Here is a 16,282-nt window from a genome sequence, read left to right on the forward strand (position 1 = left end):
AAAGTGTTGGGGTGGTAACAGGCAGATTTGATTTTAGCGTTCATAAAGGAGTTGGGTGTATCCAAATGGAAGGAATTTAAAGGGAAATGATGGGGGAGATCGATAAACTGGGTTATTCATGCACTGAGCAAGTACCAGTTTAGTGGGTTGTATGGCCTTAGTCCAGACATCCTGAGCCCTGACACTTCATCCCAAAGTGGTAACTATTCCTCTCCTCCCACAGGTGCTGCTCGACCTGCTGAGTTCCTCTCTTGTCCCAGGTTCTAGGTTGCAGCAGCTGCAGTCTCTGTGCTTGTGATGGGCAGGTTTAGCTGAAGACCCAAGGGCTGGGCGTGGAGGCCTGAGATAGAAACACACTGTGACGTGCGACTGAGGTGGAACCTGCTCGGCCTGTTTGCCGCCTGCATGATTGGCTGTGGCCAATGAAGTGAGAGCTGGTTTGAGCTGGGATTCCTCACTTTGTCCCAGTGCCTTCTAAGTGACAGTCAGTGCTCCTGCGCCCTTGGACAACATGGCTCACAGCATGAGGTTGCTCCTTCTCCTGGCTCTGGTCTCTCTCACAGGGGCACAAGGTAAGTGTCTCCTCATCCTGTGTTATTCCTCCCGCTCCTACTCCTTCTGAATCTTAGTCCCCTTCCCTCTTCTTCAGCCCTTTTCTCTGTGACCTTTCTTTACTTCTCTTCATCTAACCTTTCTCTTCCCTCCCTCTTAATCTCTGCCTCTCACTCCCTTTCTGTGTATTTTTGTCTCTATCCGTCTCCTAAGGATGCCTCGATCTCTCAGTCTCTGTTCCCCCCTCTCTTTCCCCTTGTCCCTTGTCTATCTTTCTTTTACGTTCCAGACCTATTACAATGGCTTCACTTCTCACAGGTGATTTTTAAACACAAGAAAATCTGCAGATGCTGAAAATCTGAAGTAACACACACACAAAATGCTGGAGGAACTCAGCAGGCCAGGCAGCATCGATGGAAATGAATAAACAGTCGACATTTCTGGCTGAGACTCTTCTTGGACTGAAGAAGCGTCTCGGCCTGAAACGTCGACTGTTTATTCATTTCCATCGATGCTGCCTGACCTGCTAAGTTTTGTGCATGTGTGTTACAGGTAATCTTCCCACTTTCTATTTTCTCCCTGATATTTGTCTTCTTAAATGTTTACCTTTTGTAAAGTACAGCTTTTAAATCTTTTCATTTGCATGTTTCTGAAGAACTCATTGTACACCCTGGTTTAACTGCTTTAAATAGCCTGATTAACCCCCAAAAGCGCTGGACCCATGGGCAATCTGACATTCCTACATTCTTGTGAGTTTCAGGGAGGGGCGTGATGAAAAATAGAGTTGGAGCTCCCTCTGCTGCTTGTGTTGGTAATAACAGGATGTGCCGCATCGGATAATTGGAGTAGTCCTTGCTGTTACGGCCATTACGTTTCCCTCCTCCAACAAGCTAGTGGAACTAATCTACAATGGAGGATTGATTAATTTACATTGCTTATGTTCCAGGATTTAGGCCACCTCCATCCTCAGGGACAGCTTGTAGTGATGCCATCTCATGGCACTGGAGGCTGGATTCGGAGTCTGCATGTTCTCTCTGTTCCCTCCCCTGTCTCGAAGGCATGTGGGTTGGTCTGTTAATTAGTCACTGTAAATTGCTCTTTGTATGTAAGTGAGTGGTAGAACCTGGGTTTGGAGGGGAAGGGAAAAAATAGATGAAACCATTGTACGATAATGTAAACGGGTGGCCTGTTTTTAATGCTCTGTCTAATGGAACATTGTTACTTTTTTTGATTTTCTAACTTCAAAGTAAATTTTATTATCAAAGTACATATATGTCAACACATGCAACCCTGAGATTCATTTTCCTGCGGCATACTCAGCAAATCTATAGAATAGTAACTATAACAGGATCAAAGAAAGATTAACCAGAGTGCAGAAGACAACAGATTGTGCAAATGCAAATATAAATAAATAGCAATAAATAATGAGAGCATGAAATAAAGAGTCTTTTAGAGTGAGATCATTGGTTCTGGGAACATTTCAACGATGGGGCAAGTGAGTGTAGTTATCGCCTTTTGTTCAAGAGCCTGATGGTTGAGGGGTAGGAACTGTTCTTGAACCTGGTGGTGTGAGTCCTGAGACTCTTGTACCTTCTACTTGATGGCAGCAGTGAGAAGAGAGTGTGACCTGGGTGGAGGGGGTCCCTGATGATGATTCATTTACTGTTCAATTATATTAACGGAGGTAAAAATATTGAGAGGGACTGGCGGGGCAAGTTTTTTTACAGAGTGGTCGATGGCTGAAATACGCTGCCAGAGGAGGTGGTGGAATCAGATAAAATCACTGTAATTGAGTGGCATTTTGTTAAAAAGGCAGGACATGGAAGAATATGTTCCTAATGCAGGCAAGTGGGATTAGTGAACTTGGCGAAAATGTTTTGCAGATAGTGAGCTGAAGGGCTTGTTTCTGTGTTTGACTCTAACTGGCTGCAATACTCAGACACATTTAGGTACCAGTGTGTCTGTAAAGATAAAAAAATAAAAATTAGCTTTATTTGTCACATGTACATCGAAAGGTCAAAACACCGAGTGAAACGTGTCATTTCTGCATCAATAACCAACACAGCCCACCACTGTCTTCATGCTTCCGGCCCGCAGCTTACTGACTCCAAACTGTACGCCTTCGGAACACCCGGAAGAAACCCACACAGCAACGTACAAACTCCTTGCAGTGGGAATTGAATCCTAATCTAGCAGCCGGCATTGTAAAGCGTTATGCCAACCGTTATGCTACCATGCTGTTTGTTGGAGCTCCAAGTCATTGTTGAGTTGATTGGCTGCCAGCTGTCTCTTTGGTGTTGCAGGGATATGGGTCCACTCCCTGGCCCCTGACTTCCAGCGAGCTTGGGACCCTAAGTTCTGGAGCTTTGGGGACAAATTCAAGGAGTTGATCCTGGACAGGGAGCTTTACCTCACAATTAAAGGGCCTTACATTAAAACCTACCAGGCTGCCATGCTGTACAACACCATCCCACCCTGGCACCACCTTGACCAAATCCATCCATCACTTCCCTTTCCCAGGAGCCACTTCTCAGCAAAGACCGTCGTTATTGAGGACACTTACCTTTGTCTTCATTGGGTCAGGAGTTTGATTGGCTGAGGAAAAGCATATTTGAAGATCAAGAACAACACATACAAAATGCTGAAAGAACTCAACGGAAATAAATAAAGTCAGCTTTTCGGGCTGAGACCCTTCATCAGTACTGGAAAGGAAGGGGGAAGATACCAGAATAAAATGGTGGTGGTGGTGAGGGTGAAGGGAAGGAGGACAAGCTAGAAGGTGATAGGTGAAGCCAGGTGGGTGGGGGAGGAGGAATGAAGTAAGAAGCTGTGAGGTGATAGGTAGAAAAGGTAAAGGGCTGGAGAAGAGGCCAGTGTAGGAACTAGAAGAAGAGGGAAGGGGGAGAGTTTATTCTGCCACAATGACACCACTCTCAGGGAGGGGGAGGAGGGGCAACACCTCACATCCCGTCTTGGTAGCCTCCAACCTGATGGTATGAAATCGATTTCTCCTTCCAGTAATTTTTTTCCCCTCTCCCTTCTCTCTTCAAGTAAATCTGCTCTGCACTGTCTCTAAAGCTTCCACATCCTTTCATAATGAGGTGACCAGAACAGAACACAATACTCCCAAGTGTGCTCGACCGGAGTTTCATGTAGCTACAACATTACATTGCCACACCGCTGCTTTTGAAATCAATCCCCCAACAAACGAAGGCTGCCTTCTTATCCACTCGATCAATTTGCACGCCAACTTTGACGGATCTATTGACATTGACCCCAAGATCCCACTGTCCCTCCGCACAGCTAAGGTCAAACTATGCAAAGAAAGCAGGGTAAATCCATGGCTCAGTTGATAAATAGGAAAGAATTCAGGCAAAACTATGTTAGGCTTCAGGTGAAATATTATGTCTGATTCTTTGGGGAAGGTAGAGGCCTTACAGGAATTTAAGAGGAACATGAGGAATGGGTTAACCACCTAAGGCAGAGAAGATTTAGAGTAGATTTGACACAGGTGTTCAAAATATCAAAGAGTTTTTCTGGTGTAGGGCAATAGTGATCTGATGTGAGTGGATAAAGGGCCAGAAGAAGATAACAATGCAAGAGGCTGCTGAGTCTGGAGCAACACAAAGGAACTGGAGGAGCTCAGCAGGTCGGGCAGCATCTATGGAGGGAAAGACAGTTGATGTTTTGGATTGAGATGCTTCATCTGAACTGGAAAGAAATGGAGCTGGTGTAAAAGGTGGGGGTGGGGTGGAGGGATGGAGCAGGAGTTGGCAATGAGAGGTGAATCCAGGTGAAAAGGGGAAGTGAGGGATGGAGGAGAGGGAGAGTGATATTAGAAGCCGGAGGATGGTGATGGAATCTGATAGAACAGTGGAGCATGAAATCAAAGGAGGCAGGGTGGGGTGGGGAAAGAATTAGGGGACTCAATTTCACACTCAACATCAATATTACCAAGCAGTTGATTGTTTCGTTTGCTTGTATATACAGCCAGATGACAATAAACTTGAAGTGGAGGTAGCAAGGGTAATTTAAAAAAGCAGCAGGATTTGGAATTAGTTTGAAGAAGGAAGAGGCAGTCAATACTTGAGATCAGGGAATGGGTAATGATCTTTCACTGGCTTGTTCAGCCTCAGTTCTTCCAATAAAACAGCGAGAACTTGAAATCTCTATTTATTTATTACTCTGGTTGTTTTCTGTGGTGTTCTGTTGTGTGCATCAAAGAATCTCATCACCTTGTGACTGTCGACAGAAGCATGCAGTTTACATATGATTTGCACGTGATTTACATGTGGACCCTCCAGAAGCAAGAGCACAAATATTTTCCTGCAAACTGAAGATGGATTAAACCTGATCAGAAACCATAACAGTGACTGAAGATTGTTGGAGGATGTTTTTAATCTGCTGTACGGTACCATACTCAAGGCAACATGTCATTTCCCACATCTGTAGCAGAGAATTCACAACTGTCTCCTGTCTGGTTGCAAGTGATGACCTTACTTTGGGCTTACATTAGGCTGAATTGACCCAGCTGTAGACATTCAGTCCTTGCTTTCCAAATGTCCGATGGATATCAAGTTGAGCAGTGCTCCAATCTCCTTTTATTGACGGATATACGAGCTCGCGGCAGATTTGCGAAAGAGAGTGGAGCTGTTTCGAGCAGAGAAGTTGCTGCTGTGGAGGGTCAGTAAATGGGATTGAACTAGGAGAGAGAGAAAGAAAGAGGCAGGAGAGAGAGAGAGAAGGAGAAAGAGAGATAAGGAAGGGAGGGAGAGAGAGAGGGGGGAGGAGAGAGAGAGTAATTACTTCCATAAGAAGGAGGGTTCAGAGTAAGGAGAGATGATTAAGTTCCTACCTAAACTGCAAGATGAATTTCAAATAATATGTGGACAAGACAAAGTTGTGGAAAAGTAATTAAATTAATTGTGGCAATTAGCAGAAGTCAGTAAGGAGCTTGCTTCAGGGCAGTTTCAGCTGTAGCAACACTTTTTATACTTAGTTCAAACATTGATATTTTGTCATTAACAATAGCTGCCTGACCTGCTGAGTTCCTCCAGCACTTTGTGTGTGTTGATCCAGATCTCCAGCATCTGCAGTCTCTCACATGTCTCCCTTTGTAATGATCATTTCCAAGGCGTCTCCATCGCTGCACTGCAGCTCACTGCTGTCATTCTGGGAGGTACTTGCTATTCTTCAGTGGATTATAGAGGCATAACAGAATATTCAGCACGACTCATCTTGTGTTGCACAGCAAGCGAGTCTCATTGGCCCACAGCACTCTAAACCTCTCCTAACCATGTACTTAACTAGATGGCCTCAACCAATATTTCTGGCAGTACATGCACTCTTTGCATGAAGAAGGATCCCTTTTAAATTTTTGTCTCTGATCTTAAACCTATGCCCTCTTGTTTTTATCATCCCCTGCCTGGATAAAAGACTACGTGTTTTCACTATTTCTCTGTCCCTCATTATTCGTAAGTACTTTGATCAGGGCACCCCTCAATCTCCTATGTTCCATGAAATAAAGTCCTAGTCTATGCAACCTCTCACTGTATCTCAGACCCTCAAGTCCAGACAACATTCTGGTAATTCTTCTCTGCACTCTTTTTAGTTCAATGTCTTCTTTCCTATAACAGAGTGTCAAAAACTGTTGTCAACACAGTAATCCAACGTAATACTCTAAGTGTGGCCTTACAAAGTTTCAGTAAACTACACAATAACTTCCTGTACTCAGTGCTCTGACGGATGAAAGTCAGTATCCTAAATGCCTTTTTTACTATCCTGTGCTTTCAGTGAATTATATACTTGCACTCCCAGTTCCCTCTGTTCCATCACACTGCCCAGGTCCCAACCATTCTTATCCTGAAGAAAAGGGTCACCGCAGAACAAGTGAGTCTGGGGCCTGGAATTATGTAGGGAGTGGTCAAGAGAGAGGCCAGAAAGAGCTGGATCATTCTGGCTGAAGCCTGACATCCTGCGATCAACCCCTTCAATCACAATCCGACTCGTGAGAGCGCTGAATCTGAAGTAGGCAGTTTAGGGGACACTAAGGAGGACGTCTTTAGGCAGGATGTAGCAGACATTTGGAGTTTTCTCCCTGAAAAACCTGGGGTTGGTACAGATTGGATAATTTTTTGTCAGGGTTGTTGTGGGTTGGAGAAACAAGGTAGGCAAATGGAATTAAAAAGGTGGTCCACCGTCCAGCTGGCACAAGCCTGGGCTGTTGCAGAATCACATGGTATTATTCTGACACAGAAAAAGGCCATTCAGCCCAATGAGTCCATACTAACTTCCAGCAGAACAGTCCCATTTTCCCCATTTCCTTCGCTCCTTATTTTCCTTTGATTCAACTTTCCTTGATTCTTTTATCACTCTTCTACACTGGGTGTAATGTGGTGAGTTAGGAGTCAGATTAGGGTTTAGGGACAGGGATGAGGGGAGTTAGAGGTTAGGGGCAGTAAATGAAGAGTTAGGGCAGGAGTTCAAGTGCAGATTGGTGCATTCCACGGTCAAACATCAGTGAGTCAGGGGTCACAGGTCTTCTCAGCACCTGCTAAGATCCCTGACAAGTCCTGGTCCCGTTTGGGTGGCATGTCCTGGTTACTGGCTATGAGTGGGAGTCACAAGGGCCAGTGAACTGGGGTCGTAGTTCCATGCGAGTCCAGAATTTGAGCCTCAAAGGTCAAACTTGTGATCAGCAAGTCCAGATGCCAGTGAAACCAGGTCTTTGGAGCTGTGAGGCAGCGACGCTGCTGGACTACACCTCCAGCCACCCTTGGTAACAGACTCCTCAGTGGAATGTGACATGTTTACATAGGCAGGGTATGCTGCTTGCTTGACAACAGGATATGTAAATGGAGCACAGATTTTATAAAGGAAAAAAAAGACGTTTACTAGGACTTTGTTCCAAATTTCAGTATTAATGCTTTTTGAGAGGGTGATTTTAGATGCATATCATATTTATACTGAGTTAAGTATTGTATGTAATTAGTTTTGCTACAATAAGTGTATGGGACATTGGAAAAAATGTTGAATTTCCCCATGGGGATGAATAAAGTATCTATCTATCTACCTATCTATCTATCTATCTATCTAAACAGAATCAAAGAGTCGTACAGCATGGAAACAGGCCCTTTGGCCCAACTAGTTCTGCTGCTTAACTACTTAATTAACTATTTAAAATAGTTCAACTATTTTGTCCCATTGAAGCCACTCTCATTTGCCCATGTTCCTCACAACCTTTCTTATCCATGTACCTGCCCAATTGTTTTTTAAGTATTGTTAGTATTTCTGCCTCAATCACTTCCTCTGGCAGCTCATTCCATATACTGACCAACCTTTGTGTGAAAAGTTGCCTCTCAGTTCCCTCTCACTTTAAACCTATGCTCTTTAACTCCTGATTTCCCAACCCTGGGAAAAAGACTGTGCACATTGACCCTCATAATTATATACACCTCTCTAAGATACCTCTCATTCTCCTCCACCTAAATTAATCAAATCTCATCCTGGGAATTCTGGCAGCATCCTCACATATCTCCTCTGCACTTCTTCCAGCTCAATGATACCTTTCCTATAGCAGGGTGACCAAAACAGATTACAATTAATGCTCTCTTCTCATGCTGCCATTGGGAAGAAGTCTCAGGTCCCTCACCACCAGGTTCAGGAACAGTTATTACCCTTCAACATCAGGCTCCTGAACCAGCGTGGATAACTTCACTCACCTCAACACACTTCTACAAACTTTCAAGGATTCTACAACTCTTGTTCTCAGCCTATCTGTGTATTTATTTATTTCTTTTTTTTCCCCTGTGTTTTTTTAAAAACATTTTTTATTGAGTTTTCAAATGATTACAGAAAGAAAAAAAATTATCTACCCTTCCCCCCTCCCCTAACCCCTCCCCCCTAACATCCCTATAGAAGAAAAGAAAAAGAAAAAGAAGAAAAAAAGAAAGAAAGAAAGAATGCCTGGATATCGGAAGATCCCCACATTCTCCACAGAGTTCATAATAACTTTAGTATATATATTTCTTTCTTTCCCCAAATTACCAATTAATTGCAATGACTTTGTAATATTCCAAATGCAGCCTCACCAGAGTCTTGTAAAACTGCAAAAATTATGTTATGTTTTAAAACTTTTCTTTTTAAACAGGAACAAATCCTACTATCTCACTGGTGGATGAGAGCACGAATGGGATTGTGCAAAGTGTCCGCTCAATGTCAGTGATCCTAAGCCTGCCATCTTGCAAGTTTGCTGGGGAAACAGTCATGGTCAAGGTCACCAACATCACTGGGCAAGGTATCCGTTAATATTTCATCTAGTTCAATCTTGCTTTCTTTTCTTTCCAATTTGGCTTCTAATTGTTCTTCTTTCTCAGATATACAACAGCCAAACTTTACAATGCCTGTCTGCCGCTTTAGGCGTGAATTGATCGCTCTGGAGGCTAACATCGATGGATATCAGCGAATGTTCAATTTGGGCTACCAGGTGACAGGGCTGGAAGAAAATACCAAGTACAAGTAAGTGAAGATTCCCCAGGGTGAATTCAGAGCAGGAGAGTGGCTCCATCTCACTGGAATATTACAACTCTGTGTCAGTCAGGCATCTGGCTCTGACAAGGAATTGGGAAACTTAATTCATTCCATAATAAAACCCTTCAAATCAGCCTCCCCTCCAATTGACTCTGTCTGCATATACTAGCCTCAGAAAAGCAGCCAACGTAATCAAGTACCCCACACACCCTGCACATTTCCTCTGCTCTCCTCTCCCATCCGGCAGAAGAAACAAAGGATTGAAAACATATGCCTCCATACCTCCAGGCTCAAGGACAGCTGTTATCATATGCTAAAGATGAACTCTTGATCTCCCAGTCTTCTGCCTGTGGCTCTTCCATTTCATTTGTTTACCCACACTGCACTTCCTCTGAAGATGCAACATTATATTCTACGTATGGCATGGTCTGTCTGCACAGGCTGATTCATGCCATAAATTTTCTTTGCTTCATGTTACACGTGATAATAATAAACCAACACCAATATGAATCCTCATGCCACCTCCCCGACACCCACTCCTTCTCCTCCCCTGCATCCCACCAATCACTTCACTGCCCATCAGGCTCCTACTCTGCTAACCCTGCTGATTACACCCCCCTCCCACTGCACCCTCACACCATTACTACCCTTCCTCCATACTCTTACATCCACACAAATAATTACACAGTTACAACTCCTCCTTCACCCCATTACATTCCTTCTTACATCACAACTCCTCCTTCCACACCATTACATCTCTCCCATGCCATGACAACATATTCTACACGCCATTACATCCACAAACAATGTATTACAAACACATCTCCACTCCATTACATCCCCTTCCTATGCTATTACACCCCTTCTCAAGCAGTATCGATGTAGTTGTAAAGAAGGCAAGGCAGCGGCTATACTTTATTAGGAATTTGAAGAGATTTGGCATGTCAACAATTACACTCAAAAACTTCTATAGTTGTACTGTGGAGAGCATTCTGACAGACTGCATCACTGTCTGGTATGAAGGGGCTACTGCACAAGACTGAAAGAAGCTGCAGAGGGTCGTAAATATAGTCAGCTCCATCTTGGGTACTAGCCTACAAAGTACCCAGGACATCTTCAAGGAGCGGTGTCTCAGAAAGGCAGCATCCAGTATTAAGGATCTCCGGCACCCAGGGCATGCCCTTTTCTCACTGTTACCATCAGGGAGGAGGTACAGAAGCCTGAAGGCACACACTCAGTGATTCAGGAACAGCTTCTTCCCCTCTGCCATCCGATTCCTAAATGGACATTGAATCTTTGGACACTACCTCACTTTTAAAAAAATATACAGTATTTCTGTTTTTGCACGTTTTTAAAAAACATTTATTCAATATACATAAATGATTTATTTGTTTATTTACTATTATTATTTTTTCTATGCTAGATTATGTATTGCATTGAACTGCTGCTGCTAAGGTAACAAATTTCACGTCACATGCCAGTGATAATAAACCTGATTCTGATTCTGATTATATCTCCCCCAGCAACATTATGCCTTCTTTCATTATATTCTACTGTAAGATTTGCTGCTAACTCTATAATGTCCCCTTCACCTCTGCATTCTTCCTTACACCTGTCCCACGAAATCTTCCTAAATTCTTTCTCCATTTAATCCCCCACCCTGCGTCACACAGTAGCACATTTTCCCCACAGCTCGTCCCTCATCCCTCTGCTAAACCACTCTTTTTCTCTACATGCCCTTCATACACTATTCCCATCTTCCCCTTTTACCTCCATTCCAGAATCCCTGTTCTGAACGTTCCCCAAGAATCCCAACATTCTCCTGGAGAAGGCAGCACGTATCATCAGGGACCCCCACCTTCGGGGGCATTTCCCCTTCTCGCAGCAAGCAGGAGGTATGGAAGCCTGAAGACCCACACCACCGGGTTCAGGAATGACTACATTTCTACGGCCATCCAGTTCTTCAACCAGCTTGCGCAACCCTAGCAACAGCGCATTGCAGACCACCTCTTGCATTACCATGGACGTGTCTTGGATTGTGTTATTTTTTGCACTTATGTCTTGCCTTGCAGAGTTTTATTTCGCAATTTTGTGTATTTTATCTGCAATTTGTGTGCTTGTGACAAGACTGCAAGGAAGTTTATCATTGCACCTGAACCCCACTGAACTCGGACATATGTCAGTAAGCTTAACTTGAATTAACCTCACTCCACTGAAGTTTCACTTCTACATTCCTGCTCAATACTGACTAGAAGTCTTTCTCTCCATCTGCTAAGCATGCTCCTCTGACACCACACATTCTCCATCCACTTGGATGTGACCAGTGTTTCATGCTGTTCATTGTGATAAGCCTGTTCTCCTTGTTCCCAGTGTGTCGTATGAAATTGGTAACAAGAAGAGCAACCAACTGGAGATCAGCACCATCATGCGTGAGTATTTGCTCCCACAGTGCTGGATGGTGAAGATGTTTATTTAAACTTAGAGGGAGCTAGAGTAAATTGGGCCCCTTATCTAAGAAAAGATGTGCTGGCATTTGAGAGGGTCCAGAAGAAGTTCACGAGAATGATTCTGAGAACGAAAGGGTTAAAGCATGAGAAGCATTTGGTGGCGCTGGTTCTGTACTTGCTGGAGTTTAGAAGAATAAATATCAAATGTTGAAAGGCCTTGATAGAGTAGATGTGGAGAGGATGTTTCCAATTGCGTAGGAGTCGAGGGCCAGAGGGCACAGCCTCAGAATAGAGGGATGTCCTTTTAGAACAGAGATGAGAAGGAATTTCTTTAGCCAGAGAGTGGTGAATCTGTGGAATTCATTGCCACGGGCAGCTGTGGAGGCCAAGTCGATGATTATATTTAAAAGGAAGGTTGATAGTAAGGGTGTCGGAGGTTACAGGGAGAGGCAGGAGACTGGCTTGAGAGGGATAACAAAGCAGCCGTGATGGAATGACGGAGCAGACTCAATGGACTGAATGGCCTACTCCTGCTCATACATCATATGGTCCTATGCAATTTAATTCAGGTAAGTGTGAGGTGTTACAATTTGGTAGGATTAACTGGGGCAGGATTTAAACGCATAATGGAATGGCTCTGGAAAGTGTTGTGGGACAGGGGGACCGAGGGTACATGTTCTTAATGAAGACACAGGAGAACAGGGTGGTAAAGAAGGCCATTAGTATGCTTGTATTCATCAGTCAGGGTATTGAGTACAAAAGTCAGCATGTCATGTTGAAATTGTTCAAATTATTGGTGGGAATGCACTTGAAATACTATAGGAAGGATGTTATTAAACAGTAAAGGGTGCAGAAAGGATTCACAAGGATGTTACTGGAACCTGAGGGCTTGAGCTTTAAACTGGGACATCTTTCTATTGGAGCATTGGAGGTTGGTGGTGACCTTATGGAAGTCCATAAATTCAAAAGGGATATAGACAAAGTGAACGGTCACATTTTTCCCCAAAGGTAGGAGCATCTAAAACTAGAGGCCAAACGTTAAAGGTGAGAGGGGAAAAATGTAAAAAGCTATCAAAGGGGTAACTTTTTCAGTCAGAAGGTGGTGGGTACGTGGACCAAACTACCAGAGGAGGTGGTCAACAAGGTTACAACTACAAAGTTTAAAAGTCATTTAGATAGGTCATTGATGGGAAATGTTTGGAGGGCCAAATGTGGGAAAAAGAGTGTAGCTCAAGTAGACAACTTGCTTGGCATGGATGAGCCAGGTTGAAGGGCTGTTTCTGAGCTCTACAACTCTAATTCTCTGAATGCTATTTCATGGAATTGTTGTGAACTTGAAAATCTGCTTCTAAGTCCTTCTGGAACTCAGAATCAATTTATTTATTTACATACGTTGTAAAATTAACTCTAAGCCCAATTTCCCAATGATGTAGCAGAATTAATAAGCCCTGCCTATTAGAGTCAACATCTAGGTGAGAACTTGAATCTGCAAGGCATAGAAAGCCATGGACCAAGTTTAGTATAGATGGAAACTTGATGGTCAGCATAGACACAGTGGGTCAAATGGCTGTTTCTAGCCAATTGAATGTCATAGTTGAGGCTAGTCTTCATTCCCATGGCTCCTTAGTTACAGATAGTGGTACTTGGTAATGGATTATTTAACCTGGTGCAGAGCAGAGATGGGATGAAGGGTGATACTCTATAGAACTCATTACCACAGCAGGGTGGTACTCTGTGGAAATCAGTACTACAGCAGGTGGTAGATTCACCCACTAAGCCCTTGTAAGTATTAGGCCCAGGAAAGCATTGGCAGGATTTTCTTCAATTGAGATAAATCAAACAACCATTCCCCATCATTCTAGTTCATTTGGCATCCAAGTCAGTGAACATTCATTAAAAAAGAGAATAGATTTCCAGGAAAATTCTTGGAGAATCATTGTTCTAATCCTGTGGGTGTGATTTGTCTCAGGCTAATCACTCTTTAACCAGTCTTACCATTCACTTTCACGTGTGTGTGTGTGTGTGTGTGTGTGTGTGTGTGTGTGTGTGTGTGTGTGTGTGTGTGTGTGTGTGTGTGTGTGTGTGTGTGTGTGTGTGTGTGTGTGTGTGTGTGTGTGTTACATGCACCATTTGCGTGTGTATGTGGATGTACACATTTACTTACTGCTCATTACACTGATGGTGTTTAGGGTGGTGATGAAGGTCTCTGACGGTGTACAGGGCTTCCCTCATCGTGTCAATAGCTTCCTCTCGGTTTTCACTACTGTCGGTCATGTAAGTCCTGGGTGGAGACTCAGGAATACCATCACACTCAGATGTAGAAGGATCCTTCATTGCTGTTTCCGTAACAATTTTGTTTAACTAGTCAGGGTTCTTAGCCCTGAGCTGAACCCCCGAACCTGGTGGACCGTTGGACCCCTCTTAGTCTGGCCTCTACCCTTTGACCTTTTTGGCATGGGTGACCTCACCAAGGAGTCAAAGCCTAAAGCCCTGATTCCAGCCAACATAGCTCTCCAGGTCATTGAGGCACACAAGCCTCCAAACCCAACAACAAGGTTGTGGTCCTCTTGAAGGAAGTGCATGTTCATAAGATGTGTGTGCAAATGTGTGTGTGTGTTGGTATGTGAGAAAGTGACTCATCCTGCATTAGCTAACTGAATTGTTTTATTTTTTTCAGCAATAAATTACAAGGACATCGATACTGGTTTTGGTCGGAGCGGAGCCATGGTTGTGATTACCGTGCTTCTGGTAATCGCCATGGCCGTGCTCATCAGCCTTTTCATTGTTGCTGTTATAATTCGGAAGTAAAATCTTTTGCTGAGGAATGAAAGAACATTTATAGTAACAAATATGTGAACAATGTTTCTCTATATCTCTTATGTATTTTTAATCTGCACCTTGCATTTTGATGACAATTAAGAATTAATTCAGATGAATATCTGCTTATTGTGAACATGTTTTGATCTGTAGCTATTTGAAAATATTTATCTTTGAACCTGATTGAAGTTCCTTGTCTCACGTGGCCTCCCTGTCAATGATCCATTCCTTCATCATGATCCCAAAAACTTTCAACCTTCAATTGTTTCTGAATCATCCTTCAGAACTTGATGATGGCTTGGTTCTGTGAATCTGTCCGGGGACAGCAGGCACCTGGGTAGACGCAGCAGATCTAGTGTCAGGAACTGATGGTTCAACACCTGTAGTGAACCTAGTTGCTAACCACTGTTCATTTAGAAAAGGCATTATTTTATAATTAAAGTCTGTATTTATGATCCAGTCTCATTCTTTCAGTGAGAATGGAATAGGTGTGTGGCTTTGCTCTTGAGTGTATCGTGAGAGAGATGCAGCATTGTGTGCTCGATGTATGTTAGTGTTTTGACTAAATGTGTGATTTTGTTAGATAGATAGATAGATAGATAGATAGATACTTTATTCATCCCCATGGGGAAATTCAACATTTTTTCCAATGTCCCATACACTTGTTGTAGCAAAAACTCCTTACATACAATACTTAACTCAGTAATAATATGATATGCATCTAAATCACTAACTCAAAAAGCATTAATAATAGCTTTAAAAAAAAAAAAAAAAAAGTTCTTAAGTCCTGGCAGTTGAATTGTAAAGCCTAATGGCATTGGGGAGTATTGACCTCTTCATCCTGTCTGAGAGCATTGAGAGTATGTGTGTATTCTGTGTGTGCATAGTCTGGGTTATGTGCTGTGTATGTATTGGAGTGGCACGATAGCGTAATGCCATTACAGTGCCAGGGATCCAGGTACAATTCTACAGCTGTGTGGAAGCAGCTTGTACATTCAATAGTTCAGTGGTTCCAGTTAATATCAGAGAATGTATACAGTATACAACCTGAAATTCTTAATCTCCACAGACATCCTCGAAACAGAAGAAAACCCCAAAGAATGAATGACAGAAAAAATGTAAGAACCCCAACCCCCCCCCATGCAGAAGCAGCATCAAACCTTCCCCTCCCGCTCCCCCACGTATTCCAGCATTCCCTCCACCCACCATGCAAGCAGCAGCAACAGCCCCCAAAGAGAGACCATGGTCTGCAACCCTTCAAAAACTGGCTGTTCACCCCAACATTTTCGACATCCCACAGGCCCTCTCTCTCACTAGCAAGGGAGAGACAGAAATCGCTCCTTCCCCATTCTCCCCGGTTCCATGTGGGTTTCCTCAGGCGCTCTGGTTTTCTCCCACTTTCCAAAAATATACAGGTATAAAAAGTTAATTGGTCACATGGGTGTAATTGGGCAGCATGGGCTTATTGGGCCAGTAGGGCCTGTCACTGTGCTGTGTCTCTAAATAAAAAACAAATATACTGTACGTGTTGGGTATATTTTGTGTGCATATGTATGTAAGTGTGTATATAAACGTGTGTGTTTCAACTGAGTGGTTTGTTGTGTTACCAGTGTGGATTTGACATGCTATTGTGCATTTTTAAGTGACAGAAACCACATTGAAAAGGTATGACTGGATTCCTTGAGGCTTAAGAACATCTAACAGGACCCACCAGAAGCCATTGCCCTGGATTAAGTCGTTCTGCACATTCTGCTGAAGAAACTTGATACTGGAGGCACGGAGAGAATTTCAGAGCTTGCACTTTTTACCGTAGCCATGATGTCGCTGACGTACCCGCCTGCTGAAAAGTCATCGAGGCCGATTTTTATCCAAAATGAAATACAAGGTGTGCTTGCAATACAGGGTTTCAGCTGTTGTACCTTGACTTGCCCACTGCA

The 16,282-nt window shown here is 43.4% G+C and overlaps 1 protein-coding gene across 1 annotated transcript; it reads left to right on the top strand.

Moving 5' to 3' along the window:
• The first annotated feature begins 416 nt into the window (after window positions 1-416).
• upk2 (uroplakin 2) lies at window positions 417-14,800 on the top strand. The gene is made up of 5 exons (XM_073029903.1): window positions 417-572; window positions 8,702-8,848; window positions 8,928-9,069; window positions 11,452-11,510; window positions 14,206-14,800. Exons 1-5 carry the CDS (start codon window positions 512-514, stop codon window positions 14,334-14,336), a joined length of 540 nt encoding a protein of 179 aa, XP_072886004.1. The 5' UTR covers window positions 417-511; the 3' UTR covers window positions 14,337-14,800.
• The last annotated feature ends 1,482 nt before the right edge of the window (window positions 14,801-16,282 follow it).

Source organism: Hemitrygon akajei, chromosome 26, assembly GCF_048418815.1.
Source record: "Hemitrygon akajei chromosome 26, sHemAka1.3, whole genome shotgun sequence".
In the NCBI taxonomy this organism is placed as follows: domain Eukaryota; kingdom Metazoa; phylum Chordata; class Chondrichthyes; order Myliobatiformes; family Dasyatidae; genus Hemitrygon; species Hemitrygon akajei.